Source organism: Nicotiana tabacum, chromosome 4 (assembly GCF_000715075.1).
Source record: "Nicotiana tabacum cultivar K326 chromosome 4, ASM71507v2, whole genome shotgun sequence".
NCBI classification, from domain to species: domain Eukaryota; kingdom Viridiplantae; phylum Streptophyta; class Magnoliopsida; order Solanales; family Solanaceae; genus Nicotiana; species Nicotiana tabacum.
Genome location: NC_134083.1, coordinates 17,489,363 through 17,504,798, shown reverse-complemented (window position 1 = coordinate 17,504,798; position 15,436 = coordinate 17,489,363). Strand labels below are relative to the sequence as shown.

At 35.3% G+C, this 15,436-nt stretch overlaps 4 protein-coding genes across 4 annotated transcripts; 2 read left to right on the top strand and 2 right to left on the bottom strand.

Moving 5' to 3' along the window:
* Nucleotides 1-723: 723 nt before the first annotated feature.
* On the bottom strand, nt 724-3,251 carry LOC107769189 (uncharacterized). The gene is made up of 4 exons (XM_016588391.2): nt 2,986-3,251; nt 2,183-2,441; nt 1,903-2,097; nt 724-1,490 (listed from the first exon to the last, which is right to left on the bottom strand). Exons 1-4 carry the CDS (start codon nt 3,075-3,077, stop codon nt 1,095-1,097), a joined length of 942 nt encoding a protein of 313 aa, XP_016443877.1. The 5' UTR covers nt 3,078-3,251; the 3' UTR covers nt 724-1,094.
* A 1,965-nt stretch (nt 3,252-5,216) lies between these two features.
* On the top strand, nt 5,217-9,905 carry LOC107769180 (succinate dehydrogenase assembly factor 2, mitochondrial). The gene is made up of 5 exons (XM_075251461.1): nt 5,217-5,433; nt 5,509-5,613; nt 5,710-5,836; nt 9,379-9,447; nt 9,536-9,905. The coding sequence occupies exons 1-5, from the start codon at nt 5,327-5,329 to the stop codon at nt 9,680-9,682; spliced, it is 555 nt and encodes a 184-aa protein (XP_075107562.1). The 5' UTR covers nt 5,217-5,326; the 3' UTR covers nt 9,683-9,905.
* Nucleotides 9,906-10,276: 371 nt separating this feature from the next.
* Nucleotides 10,277-11,789, top strand: LOC107805597 (uncharacterized protein At4g14100). Its single transcript, XM_016629663.2, has 2 exons — nt 10,277-10,879; nt 11,495-11,789. Exons 1-2 carry the CDS (start codon nt 10,393-10,395, stop codon nt 11,683-11,685), a joined length of 678 nt encoding a protein of 225 aa, XP_016485149.1. The 5' UTR covers nt 10,277-10,392; the 3' UTR covers nt 11,686-11,789.
* A 533-nt stretch (nt 11,790-12,322) lies between these two features.
* On the bottom strand, nt 12,323-14,962 carry LOC107805602 (uncharacterized). The gene is made up of 4 exons (XM_016629669.2): nt 14,491-14,962; nt 14,084-14,145; nt 12,922-13,039; nt 12,323-12,620 (listed from the first exon to the last, which is right to left on the bottom strand). Exons 1-4 carry the CDS (start codon nt 14,718-14,720, stop codon nt 12,542-12,544), a joined length of 489 nt encoding a protein of 162 aa, XP_016485155.1. The 5' UTR covers nt 14,721-14,962; the 3' UTR covers nt 12,323-12,541.
* Nucleotides 14,963-15,436: the final 474 nt, after the last annotated feature.

Here is a 15,436-nt window from a genome sequence, read left to right as displayed (position 1 = left end):
ACCTCAGGATATTTGGTTTTCACAGGCTTCTTGTCAAAAAAAGAAGAAGAAGATAGTTTTGTCCTTTTGGTGTTTTATCCATGTATAGCTTATTATACATTGATTAGTTACTCAATGTTAGTGATAGAACAAGATAATACACCAATTATGAATTAGTTATTCTATATTTGAAATCACAATCAAACAATGTATTAACTTAATACAATTCTTACACCATGATTAATTATCTTATACACCATATATACCAAACGACCCTAAAGGTTGTATCTAATTTTTGGTAAGTTGAACTTTGTTGCTCCACCTCCATTCGGGAACAAATTGTACCAAACAATGACATATCCTAATTCAAGTGCTTCGAAGTTCGTACCATGCAGGTATGGGAAGTTGGCTGGGACCAATTCAATTGGGATCTTTACACAAAATAACCCGGTCGAATTCATTGTTAACTTTTTCTAGCCAGTATATTATACACATATTATGCATACGCCGGCTATTTTAAATTTAAGTGCTTGAATGAGCGGTTATTTAAGTTAATTCTTCAAAATGGGGATGTGGGAAAATGATCAGGAGGAGAAGTAGATTCCATCGGACTACGGCTGATCAATATTGAATACATACTCGACTTGCTCTCTTTTCTCCTTTTTGCCCTCGTAGAATTCCTTTTTATGTGTAGTATACTTGTATCCAAAACAGTACATATCTATAGGCTATAAAACTGAAACGTGACAAGAACATAATGCATAGTACTATTTATTAAATCCATTACAGAGGTCAAAAGCAAGCTTCCCTGCAACCTGTTAAAAACAACTATAAGTACAAACAAATTGCTCTTCATCAATATCTGCGGCTGTTACTTGTTACTGAGTTACCAGCGTTGCAAGATACCTCGGGCAAAAAAACCCAAAAATACAAAAAGCAGGTCACCCCTTCATCTCTAGGCAATCAATTGTGTGCATTTTAGTTAGCAAATGCAGATTAATAACATAAATTTCTGTGAAGCAATCTTCTCTCTTGAATCTGAACTCTTTCACATTCTTGTTCATAAAAGCAAAAGAAACTCCTCGCTAATTCTGGAATCAGTATACACTGACAGTTTAAAAGTTAATCTCACGCCTCTCTGCGAAAAACTTACCACTCACAAACTGATCAGGGAGCAAAGCAAGCCAGACTGCAGTATCAGCAGCTTCTTCAGGAGAAACATGCCCAGCCCAACCAGTCAGAGCAGTTTTCACCCAACCCGGACAATAGCAATTGATATATATCTTATGACCCTCTGGCCTTTCCTCGAGTATCCTTGCCATTAATCTGGTGTAAGCATTAACTGCTAGCTTTGACAATGAGTAATCTGTGAACACATGTGGCCATCCCTCTGATTCCCAAGTCCCATCTTTTACTTGTTCCAAAAATTTGTTCATAGTATTATCGATCACTTCCTCGGATAGCGTGTCCACGTCTTCCAGTTGTTGTCTCACACTGACATTTGAAATTCCCTGGTAACATCAAGCAAAAATAGATCATTCTCAGATATTGTTGGAAAAAATTGTTTTTTGGGGCCTAGTACACGCATAAGGGGTGCTAGCTAGCTAATTAGCCGGTCTATTAGGCTGTCTAACCCCAACCCTAAGTGCAGTCTATATAAACCGTTATGGGTGTTTGGAGGCCGACAAATACATACAACAAACGGGGCTAGGGTTAGTAGTTTTCTGTATCAAACAAGAGGGTGTGAAAATAGGGGATCAATCCACCATGTGAGGATTTCTGAGGACCGGTAATTTGAGTCGCGGTTGCTACGGATGATCCGCTTCTGCCAAGAGTAAACCCGCAAGTCTCCTATACTCCTTAACTATTACAGACGCTTATTCCAAGAACAAGAATGAAATAAACAAAGCTCTGATAACTTACATTTCGTTTGCTATTAAGTCTTCCCAATCGTGAGGTCACACTAACAATTCGGGCACCAGCTGGAGAAGGCCTCATTAACGGGATCAGAGCATTAATCATATTTTTGGTGCCAAAATAGTTGGTCTGGATAACAGTTTCAGCAAATTCCACAGAATTTTCTTTGCCATAATTGAAATTGACTCCTGCATTGTTGATCTACAAGTGCCATATCTCATTAGCTGGACATATTTCTCAATAATAATAAAAGACAAAGTGGCAATCAGAGTAGATTAATTAATACCAGTATGTCTAGGCCACCATATGTTTCTTTAATCCAATCACAAAAAACTTGGACTGATTCAAGATCCACAATATCCAATTGATGAAATGCAACATTTAGACCTCCTTCTTGCAATACTTTCACTGCTTCTTCCCCAACGGCAGTCTCTCGCGACGTAAGAACTACAGTTACGCCATGTGATGCAAGTTGATGAGCAATCTCAAATCCAATTCCTCTATTTGCACCCGTCACTACAGCAATTGTGTCAGATGACCACCATCTGAAAACCATGCAGCATGAGATCAATGTTCTTCTCAAATTAAGGAACCTAAGGGAGAATATTCTGATATGTTATGCTGATAAAAAGAAGTCGCCACCAAATTTAACCATGCTTGACAAATCTTGGGCGCGTTCTATGGATTCAATTGAAACCATTGTTTCTGATTCGAACTATGCATACATATGCAAAACAAGTTTTAAAATGTATTAATATAATAAAATCAAACACATTCTGAATTCACTAACTCTAAATCGTAGATTTGTCTCTGCTCGAGAAGCTAAGACAAAGATGCATGGTCTTACGCATGGTTTTCCTTCTCTTTATTACCGTATTTAATTGGAAACTCTATTTTGAATCTTTGATTATTGAAGGGTCGGCCTAGGCAACAGAGTAAATTAAGCTCTCCTAATAAAATGCAAAATGATCAATACATTCATGTGTGTGGCAAATTATGAATGTTGCCCTTTTGATTGGATGATGGATCTAGCCCAAAATGTAAAGAGAGAATGTAAAATAAAAACTGTAGAAATTGGAAAAATCAGACCTTTGATGATCAGAATAGGGAATAGTACGGAGAAGAGAGATCTCTTGGCGTCTTTGCTCCTTTCTTTCCTTTGCCTTTTCCTTTTTATCCATTATTATTATTACTATCGTCGGCGATTGTTCTTCAAATCATCTCCTGATTTGGCTTAGGTCCGAATAATTGTTAGATAGAATGGTAGGAGAGTTGATTGATGTAACAGAAACGCGTACTTCTTCCGATATATTTGGAGCAATCCTTGTACTCCGCCAGTGTTTGTTTGAACAACCTTCAATTAAAAACTTCACCCATATAAACCTGAATAAATAAAACAAAGGAAAAATAATTAAACAAGGGTTCCTAGTATCTTACCAATTTCCATGGGAATTTTTTTTATAACTGGAGGTCCATTTTAATGTTCTTTTTCCTCATGTATTGATATACTTTTTGAAAAAAATTGAATCCACAATAATATAACTAATTTAAAAATAAAAAAAGAACTCATAATTTAAGTTTATAGTTGAATTCACATACTATTAGACACTAAATTGGAACACAATAAAATTAAGTTTAAAACATAAAATTGAGAATTTTAAAGACAAAAAAAATTGTCCTAAACTAAACTTCACTTATAATTTGAATTCTTAATTTAAAACTATAACATGTCACTGTAAATCAGCTTAGGGTTTGTTTGGAAAGCCACCCGATAATTGAAATTAGTATAATTACTAGAGTAGTAATTACACAACCTAGTAATTACACAATATAGTAATGCATCGATTGATTTGTTTGTCATGACTTAATTACAGTGTAATTACAAGCGAACTATTTGGTTGCACAAGTATAATTATACAGTTAGATTAAATTTTAAATGAAATAATTATCAAAATTTAAAAGTTAATCTAATCGATTTGCCTATAGATAATTTTGATATAAGTATAAATGATATTAGATTTGGTATTTAAGATGCATATTTTTTCTTGAATATACACTAATTAGTAATCATATATTTATAACTAATATTGTAAAAATAATTGATATATATATTTCAAATTAATAATATTTAGTTTAATTAATTATAAAAACTAAAAATATACGTTTTGTAAGAACATCATGGAATGGAATGCATGTTTGACAAAAAAAATTAATATTTATAAATATAATGTCATAACATTTTTCAAATGTTTGACAAAACTAATCTATCAATTCTAACTAAAAAATGAACAACATGCAATGTGAAATGACAAAGCCAATACTACTAAAACAAGTAAATTGGAACCATAAATAAATAAAATTTCAAAATCCAAAAAAAAAATAGTTTAACATATGTCAAACTCCAATATAATAAAAATAAGTTCTAATACAACTTAAGATTAGAAAATATAATAAGTATATAACCTCATTCAACAACGAAATTCTACTTTAATGACATCACTCGTTCTATACCAAGGTTGCTAGTGACTCATTATTTCTAATATTAGGAGATGTAGCTTCAAAAACTAGAATAATAATTCAGTTATGCTAAATGGAGAAAATAAAACGAATAAGAAATAAAATATACGATCAATTACATGGAATCACACGTAAAGGTAGAGAAAAAAAATGTACAAAGAAAAATATATTTTAAAATTAAAAAAGAAATTAAAAATTAAAAATTAAATAAACAAATTAAAATAAAAAGAAATTGAAATAAAAAGTTAGTATAAAAAGTAAATTAAAATAAAAACAAAAAGGAAAGAAATTAAAAATTAATCTTGTAATTTCACAGTGTAATTACCACCAATTCTTACCTCCCCTTAAAAATTGGAGAGTAATTATACTTCTCCAATTATACCATATTGATTAAGTAATTACTTGGCATGACAAATATGCCAAACTGGGTAATTATACTCAATTACACCCAAATCAATTTCTAGGGGGCTTTCCAAACATACTCTAAGTTAAAATTTGATTAAATATTTAATTATTTCTCACGAAGAAGGACGCAATTATAAATTTTATCACAGTAATTATCATTACGATAAAAGTAATTTTTTATATGCAATTATCTTATTTAGTTAGTTACAAAATATTCTATTTAGTACTAGAGTTTAAGGGAAGCACTGATCAAACTTGAATTATGCCTAGTCAAATCGACTCAACGGACCGAGCCGGACCTTAAATAGCGATTACCGAATAAAGCGTCCAGCCCAAGTTGAGTGTTCCCAAGCGGGTTCCAAGTGGACGTCAAAAGGCCACGCACCGCATTAGGCAGACCGCCTTCCAACTTAAATTCCAAACCGAATAACATCTTCTCCTCAACAAAAGTCTGATTTGAGTTTTGATCCTCAAAATAACATAGTTGTGGGACTAAAACTCTAAAAGAATGGCGAATTTAAGAAGGGCACTCCTCTTCACCATTCCTCGGATCCTCAATTCCTCTAACGGGACATCTGTTGCAACCTCCACGCTCCCCTCTCATAATCTTTACAGGTTTCAAAAATCCAACATTCTTACTCTCTTTACCTGTTATCTGTAAAAAAAAATTAATTATATTTGCTTGTTTAGGCCTTTGACTGGAACATTTTCGCGTTTCATTACTTCCAACGAGGCTTCGTCGCCAAATAATATTGATCTCTCCAACGAAGAGAGCAAAAGACGTTTATTTAACAGGTGACTTTAAGCTTTTACTATTTAATATGATGGGTTATAAGTTCCTCCAGCGGGTTCATGATATGTTGTTGGTGGTTTTATTTTGTATGGATATAGGCTTATTTATCGTAGTAAACAAAGAGGGTATTTGGAGCTGGACCTTGTTCTGGGCAAATGGGTGGAGGAACATATACAATCCATGGACGAAAATGGAATTAAGTCCCTTGTTCATGTCCTTGACCTGGTAATTTTCTTTGTTTTTCATTATAATTCTTTTTTCTTATTTCCTTTGGACTTCTCCTTTTTGTATGCCGATAATTAGAGATCATGCTTTTGCTGCTCTAGCTCGTAATAGGATCTTGTTATGTTGTTTTTTCTTTTTCTTTTGGGGTTTTAGTATGTTTCAAGTATCCAAGGTGAATGATCTAGTGAAAATGAAAAAACAGATACACAAATTTGCTTAAGTCGTGTCCTAAAAAACTATTCCAGTAGTGTGAAAGTTTTTCAAGAGTGAATAAGCCTACCTCTTATTATTAGAGGGAGCAGGAACGACAAAATTAATTAATAAACCTACAAGTTTGGAACAATAAAGAGAAAAATAGGAATCTTGTAGAGGACAAGTGTCTTTACATCTAAATGTGGACTTTGAATAAGTGGCAAACAAGGTTAGCCACGCTGCTAACAAGCACAAGAATGGAGGCGATCATGGCTATAAATAGCCATCATTACTTCATCAATAGACATCAAGAAAATTAGCCTTCACTGTCCTAAGAATCTTTTTCAGCAGTGTGAATGTTTCGCAAGTTTGAACAAGCCTTTCTCTTGTTAGAGGGAATAGGAATAGCAAAATTTGAATAATAAACTAGCAAGTTAGGAACAATAAAGGAAACAATTAGGAATCTATAGAAAAGGGAACAATGATGGAAATTGGACGACAGAATTATAGTAGCTTAGGCTTGTAATGACAACTTATGATCAAGGCTAATTTTCTTGGTATCCAGTGCTGAGGTAATGATGGCTATTTATAGCCATGATTGTGTGCGTGCATTCTTGTTCTTGTCATCAACATGGCGCCTTGTTCGTCACTTCTTCAAAGGCTTTTGCCACTTCTTTAAATCTATAAATGAATGAGCACATTTAGATGCAAAGACACTTACACATGCTAAGACATTTGTAAAATTTCCTTTGTACATGAATGACAATTCTACTAAATCTTTTGAAATACAATATTATTTTGCCAACAATTCCTAGCCCATTACATTTATATGACATCTGCCAATGAACATTTACCCCCAAGTTCCACTAAGATGATAGGATTGTCAGCTTAATACCAACAAAAAGAGAAAAAGGCATGAAAAGTCACCCCCTAGATCCTCAATAGCATCAATTTGCCATTGCTCAATTTGAACTCAAAGAATAAACCACATGTTAACCGAGACTTATTGCCTAGTGGTACTAGTGGAAGTTTACCCTCAATAAGTGTGGGTTCAATTGCAATTGTACCCCTTTCCCTTTTCCAGCCCCCCGTATGTAATATTTATTAACAAAATCCCATGTTGACCCCCAACAACTTGTTAACACAAATCTCAACTTCTGCCTCGAACTTTTTTTTTTTCCGTCTCTTCTTTTATGGTTTCATATTATATGGGGAAAATAGGATGATTGATAAGCATAGTGAGGTCTATGATTATCTTAGCATTTGTTACAGAAAGGTCTTCGCGGAAACTTACAACATGCAAGATAATTTCATGAAAGCACTGAGAGACAACTGACTAGTGATTCAATTCATAAGCAAATCACTGAGGAATCTGCAACAATCTAGTAGAGGATACTGGTAATATCTAATACCAGCTGCAGCTGCTCTATGCTGGCATTGGTGGTTACAATTGTCCAGGTCTCAGGGTCATGATTTTTACTGTGCTTGAGGGATATACACTGACTAGCATATCTGTAGTTCCCATCTTTTCTTTGACTAGCTGTTATATTATAGGCGATTTTCCAGGTTGTGCATCTACTTTTGTTCCTATGGGTACCTACTTCTCCCTTTTCATTTTTCTTTTGAGTGGGTTTTGGGGGGGGGGGGGGGGGGTTAAGCTTGGCTTCGGGGATTAAGAGGAGCATGGTTATGCGAGGGCCTTTAAATCCTTGACTATTGAGCTAATGCCTTGGGCTAACATTGGGTGTCTTGCTTCTTGGTGCTTTAATTTGACAGCCAGCTCTGCACTGTATAAATCTATTATGCCGTGTACAGATGTACTTCATATATATGAATATATTCAGTACTGGGAGTTGATGTTTTAAGCCAGACCTAGAGACCAGTGTTTAATTTGATCTGAACTTGTCCATGGTAACTCATCTAAATGACATTCAATGCTATGAGCCCAATATTCTGGTACTTTTGGTGCTAGGTCAGTATTGGGCTTAATATTTTTAATTACTGTTACTTACGAAGGAAAATAATGCACCATCTGAGTATTCCCCTCTTTTGTGTTCGTACTCAGATTGCTCAGATATTGGGAGGGCGGTCTGAGTATGAATTTGGGAGGGCACTGAGAGACAACTGCTCTATGTTGGCATTGGTGGTTACAATTGTCCAGGCCGCAGGGTGATGATTTTTACTGTGCTTGAGGGATATACATTGACTAGCATTTGTGTAGTTCCCATCGTTTCTTTGATTAGCTGTTATAGCATATGTTCAGTAGTTTCATGAAGTGTAGTATAGGCGATTTTCCAGGTGCATCTACTTTTGTTCCTACGGGTACCTACTCCTTGGCTTCGGGGATTAAGAGGAGCATTGTTATGCTGAGGGACTTTAAATCCTTGACTATTGAGCTAATGCCTTGGGCTAACATTGGGTGTCTTGCTTCTTGGTGCTTTAATTTGACAGCCAGCTCTGCACTGTATAAATCTATTATGCCGTGTACAGATGTACTTCATATATATGAATATATTCAGTACTGGGAGTTGATGTTTTAAGCCAGACCTAGAGACCAGTGTTTAATTTGGTCTGAACTGATTCAGGATAACTCATATAAATGACAGTCAATGCTATGAGCCCAATATTCTGGTACTTTTGGTGCTAGGTCAGTGTGTCAGTATTGGGCTTAATATTTTTAATTACTATTACTTACGAAGGAAAATAATGTACCATAGGCGTATTCCCCTCTTTTGTGTTCATACTCAGACCACCCTCCCAAATTCAGATTGCCTCTCCCGGAGAACTCGCAAATATGCTAGGAAAAGGGAAAACAAAAGTTATGGAGTGTAAAATTAAGGCGTACAAAGGGGAAGAAGGGAAAAAAGCATATAGGAAGAAGTTGGAAGGTTGGATGGGGACCACATTGAGTTAGTAGTGGGTCTACAACTCAAAGATCAAATAATGTGAGCAGTGCTGTGAAGTTCTGCTGGTTTCCTGTATGTTATTCAGGGAGCATAGAATATATGCACCACATTGACTCGAGTTAGCGATCATCAGGAAGTATAGTTACTCAAACTTGGTTCAAAACTACTCTTTGCAATGTTCACATTGTTTTCTCTCTGTGATTCTGCCAAATATGGTCGTCTGATCCTTTGCCATGAACTAACATCTCTCATACCTCCTCACCGTGCCCCCTTCCCCCCCCCCCCCCAAATCACCCCCCCCCCCCATCCCCCTTAAAAGAATGAAGGAAAAAGAAAGACAGGTAACCCGTTTAGATGCAGTAGAATGGTCGTAGCAATCAAATTTCTCCTTTGTGATGATGAACTTGAGCTGTCTTATTCAGTTTATTCTATTTATGCCTGTAGGAGAATCCGGATTTGTGGAAGTGGCTGACTGGTCAGGAGCAACCGCCAGATGCAATAATCACTAATCCTGTGAGCCATGAACCAATATAGAATTGCTGCTTTATCTGATTGGTTTTGTTTGGATGTTTATTTAATCTGATCGGTACTTGGGCTGTAGGTGTTTTCTGCTGTGCGTGAAAAGGTTATGAACAACCTTGACAAACATGCTTCTCCTGAGACTCGGGCTGTTCCAGGAAAACCTTGGGTTAGAGGATGGGATGATATCAAGAGAGGTCGAGATGCGCCTATTGCTGGAAATCAGTAGATCCCTTTTTCTGCTGGGAGGTGTCAAAGAACATCTAATCTATAGTTTTGTAAAGGAACTTGATTAATTTCTATGCATGTGTATGAATAAATATAGCATCTTATATATGTTGCAATAAGGCCTCAGTAATGTGCTGATAGATGCTGTGTGTTATCCTCGATTACTTTTTTATTTTATTTTTTTATGTTCCAATAAAAGAAATTGGAGAGCATTCTTCTTCTTCTGGGCCGATGTTCGTTTGTGTTCTTTTGGAATGGTTTTCGATGTGATTTGGTCGTTGGTTTTTGAAAAGATTGTACGAGCTGAATAATCTTTAAAAATTTGGAGGATACGCCCTAGGATTATTCCATTTTTGCCTGCCTGTTATTTTAGTGCTCATTATCCCAATTTTTTTAGAATAACTAATAAACAGATGTGGACAAAGATGGGATTATAAAAGTCTTAAACGTTATTATTTTGAACTATGATAGAGGTAGACACAGAGAAATGGAGTAAACGGCTACATAATTATAATTGTGATTTTCCTTTTTTTACCCTAGTTATTATTGCTACCTTATCTATGTATTGCTCTCCTTTACTCAACAGAAACCTCTCCACGTGTTCTGCTTTTTCTGTCCTTTACCCTTTCTTGATATGGGTTAAAGGCAACCAAAAGGGAAAATTTCTTTTATCACTATATCAGTGCCTTTCCAGTAAGAGAAAGAAAAAAAATGTTGATTTCAGGCAAACCCATTACAATTTCCGCTCTCCTCCTCCTTCTAACGGCATCTTCTCTTTGCTTCACTTTAATCAATGCTTCAAAATCCAGCGACCCAATTCCTACCCCATGGCCAAAACAATTCCACTCGATTCTCTTTATGAATAACACCAAAGGGAATCTCCAGGTTGTGGATTTGTGGTACGATTATCCCAATGGCAGGAACTTCAACATAATCCAAAACCAATTGGGAAAGCTTCTTTACGATTTGGAATGGGATAATGGCACTTCTTATTACTACACTTTGGACGCTAACAAGGAATGTAGGGTCATGCATTTTCCAGTGGGAATTCTTAGGCCTAATTGGCTACAAGGCGGAAAGTTTTTGGGACAGAGATATATGGATGGGTTTCTCTGCAATGTATGGGAAAAAGTTGATTTCATTTGGTACTATGAGGATGTTGTTACTAAGAGACCCGTTTACTGGGCTTTCTTCACGGGTAATGCTTAAATTACAAGTCTTTTAAGGTAGCATTTTCTGGTTTGATTTCTTAATTCAATTATTAATTATTGCTGTGTTGTTTTGGAGTTTAGGTTATAGAGCAGAATGTGAACTGACTGTGTTCGAATGGTCTAGTTAATTTCACGTTTTGGTCACTGAATTGTATACTAACACTAAAGTTAATAGCTTTTGCCATGTCAAAATAATTGAATTGAAGTCAAAAAACTGTACTTGCTATATCAGTAAGGTCATCTTAATGGGAAGATTTTATCATTATAGTAGGTGAAATTTAGTAACTTTCCTGTTATATAAGTAAAATTCAATTATTTTAGCGTGACAAAAAAGTAGTCTTAAGACTTCACTTAGGTACTTTAATTAAAAAAGTAATTGTGTGACGTTACTAAAAAAAGAAAAAAGACAGTCTGGTGCATAAAACATTTTGCATTTATGTAAGGTTCGGCAAAGAGTCGCACCACAAGGGGTCTGATGTAAACAACCTACTTTCTACATCTCCAACCCGTGATTCATAAGTCACACAGAAATAACTTTATTGTTGCTCCAAAGCTCCCTTCTAATAAATTAAATTTAGTATCATAAATTTGGGTTGGTGCAGGTATGATCGCGCATGTAATGACTTTCGAAGTAGGAAAAGTGCTAGAGGATCCGAATTGGCAAGCCCCTGTTTACTGTTTCAAAGAGTCCAAGGAACAAGAAATATCTCCTGTAATTGATAGTTTTGTTAGTAATGATGTTTCGATTGGCAGACTCATGGGAGCAGCTATGGATGTTTCTTTGCTGCGCTGATTCTTGTTGCATTTTCATGTATCTAATAATTCATTCTTGAGTTGTTCTTAGACACCATAAATTGGTCAACTTTTCATGTATTTACTTATTTTTGCTTTCTCTTTAATCTTACTTTTAGTTGACCTACCATTGTTGACATAGGGGTGTTTAAATTGGTTTAAAAGCTGGTCAAACCAGCTTAAAAGTATGTCCCAGCCAATGCGAAAAACAATTGCTAAGTATTTGGTAGCACCAAGTGTTTGGTACAATAGAAAATGTTCTTCCTAAAGAAAATGTTGGTCCTCTTAAAATCTAGCCAATTGGTAGGCGAAAATCATTTTTCTTCACAAATAACAAAAATTCTTATTCCATCTCATATAATTCAATCAACATTAAGATGTCCTCATACCATGTTTTACATCTTATGTAATTATCATGTCATTCAATTTCATTACTCTTTAAAACTCTAGAAAATGATAAGGAAATGTTTTTGTTATATATTCCCACCATGTATACATCTTGTCTTATTTAACATTATGTGAAGAATAATTTGCTCTCTTTGGATTTTCAGCTATTGCCCGCAAAAATTTTCATCTTTGGCCATGAAAATGCGTTAGAATTTGATCAAAGGGTTTTTTGAAAGCTGAGATTGAAAATGTTGTGAAAATAATAGAGGAATTGGCCTTTCCCATTTACGATTAATGGTGGAATTCTGTATGTAGGTCGACGAATTAGAAATTACATAGTTCCATCTCTATAGGAGTGGAATTTAGAGAATGAATGGATAGAATAAACAATTGTATATATAACTTCAATACAATTAACAATCTCCTAGATCTCTGGTAATCTGAAGACGACATTTTTGCTCCAATTCAATCTAGGAACTGTTGTTGATGTAGAAGTATAAAGCAGCAAGTGCAGCAACTCCAACTCCAATGGCAATAGGCAGAGCATTCCTACAACGCGAAAAATCATCAAGGATTATGTTGATTAGTGTTCAAATGAGGAACGAAAATTGATAAAAGAGAAGGGCTGAGAAAGGCAGCCTGGAGCACAAGCTATCCCGCATTACGCAAGGTCTGGGGAAGGACTGCATCCAAGGACAGTCTAACCTAATGCAAGCATTAATGGCTACTTCCACGGCTCGAACCTGTGACCTATAGGTCATACGGAAACAACTTTACCGTTGCTCCAAGACTCCCCCTTCAAGAACTGATAAAAAAGAGAAAAGGTGAAATTTGAAGGAAAAGAAGTTACCCAATAGCCTCATCTCTTTTTAACTGTTCTTTCCTGGCCTTACGAACCTCTGTGGAATTAGCATCTTTGGTTACTTTAGGTTCATATGGCCTGAATCTTCTTTTAGGAGCTCCACACACTGCAAATCACAAATGAACCCAGGGAATTCAGGTACGGTTATTACTGTACAGTTGTAACTTGTAACACATACAGAAGCCCTATAAGAGGAACTACAAGATTGAAAAAAGTAAATTGGTGAACTTTTAAAAGTTTGCATCTGGATAATGGATAGGTCACAAAGTGTTGAGCTAACAGGTATTCCTTCCCATTTGGACTTTTTTCTTTTTCCTTTTTCTAGTTTCCACTATCAGTATTTTCATTTTGTCTTTTTGAACTTTTCATTTTATCTATTTCCTATTTAAAAAACTATTAAGACGTTTCCCCAAATTTTTTTTTAGAAGGATTGTTTCCGCAACTTTTTTTTTCATATTTAGTTCTATCTTTAGATAATAGTTTTTGAATATTCAACTCATTATAGTAATTAGTAAAACATAAACTTCGCAGTGTTAGAGTCGTATATCGGTTGTGGAAGGGTCTGGAGGTTTCCTTATATGATTTTGAATAATTCTCATCCGATCAGCTAACTTTTGAATTTGAATTCTGAAGTGTATTCTACCATGGTAGCCGTGGGAATTTTTCTTGTAGCTCGGCTTCTTCCTCTTTTAAGAGTTATACCTTTAATAATATATTTGATCCGGTAATTATAGGAATAATAACTAGGCCCAAGGTCCCCTTCTTTGTATTGTATCACACCTAGACTGATCAAATTCTTAGTTTATCGATGTTGAACCTTCATATTATGGTGTCTATACTCCAGATAAATACTACTCCTATCTTATTTAAGTATGAGCTCATCTTTCATAGAAAATTTCGTTGGCCACAAAGCCAAATTAGTGTAGTAACATATTTTCTGTGGTATCGCTAATTATTCAAGAGGAAAAGATTCCACTTTGATTTCAATCCAAAGAAAACATAAGATATTGTTAGCTAATTGTGACCATAGACACTGCTTCCCAAGTATTTTGCACAATCACAAATAACGATAATGGCAGGAGATGCTGGTCTTTTTACAACTAAGTTACTAGTATAAGGTTAGATGCAATGATTATAAAAGGGTATTTACCAGGACAGAGGTATTTGTCAGGTAATTGTTTCTCGAAAGGAGTCCTGTCATTGTAAATGTACCTGCACCACATTCATCCCAAGACATAGATTAGTACTACTACTATGCCATGAAAAGCATAAAGCAGAATTCTTTTGAGCAGTTTTTTGAGTTTAACTGAAATCCAATATTTTTGCTTTAACATCAAATTCACTCGGGTCAGAGTTACAATGCCAGCTACTAGTTCAGACAAATCCAGTAATTAAACTCGGTATGAGTTCAATGGTAGTTTTAAAACCCATAAATTTCAAATCCTGATTACGCCTTTGAAATTCAAACTCTAAATCCTAATTTCATCGCTATTGGCAACAACAACTCAAGACTAAGTAGAAACAAGACAGAGGGGTTAATATTAATTAGTAGATTACCCGCAATCCCGGCAAATATAAGCTTGCTTGGAGGCAACACGCATAGAAAACTTAGGGGCAGTAGCAGGAGCAGCACGAGACGATGGTGGAGGTGGGAGCAATAGATGAACAGATGGAGAAAAGAATGAAGATTTCAGAGCTAAACTATTTGGTGGCTGCCGAAGACCACTGTTGCCACCATTTGGAGCTAAAGGAGTAGCTGGAATTCTAGTGGGTGTTTGCAGGGCCATTTTCTTTATAATTTTGGCCTTTAAATTTTGTTATTCCTTTGCAGTTTCCTTTTCTTTGCTCGCTAGCTGTTTGATGAACTGATGAAACGAAGAAAGAAGAAGTAGAAGAGGAGGAGGAGGAGATTGGAAATAAGTGGGTGATGTTTCAGTGGTAAATTTGTGTTTGCGTTGAGGTAATTGGTTTGATGCCTATAGTATCTACAAGTAGTACGTCGAACGCGTGGCTGTCATGCTCCCCATACAAACCCACTTTTTGGACACTTTTTCTTATCTTCTCTATGCTTCGATATTTTCGCTAGTAATTTCTCTTGAGACATTAAACTTTCATACTTGACTGCGTAAATATTCACTTTAAATTAGTTTATACAGTTATAAATAATTTATAATTCGTGACCCTTAATAAGATGTTCTAAATATATTAGTAAAATTCATACATATTTTTACTTGAAGTGAGAGTTTAGAGAAAAATTTAAGAAAGAATGGGCAAAATCAAAATATTCGATGAACCTTGTGTTTCACCAAAAAAATACTGATTTTGGCTCAACCAATTAGATTTGTTTGAAGAAGAGTTAATCTCAGTTAAAAATAATATCCATAGATAGAGCTACGCATGTCAAACCAAATATATAATGTATCCTATCCGGATGATAATAAATATGAGCGGAAATAGTAATATTTAGTGATCTAAAAGATGAAGTATGACATTAAATAGTAAT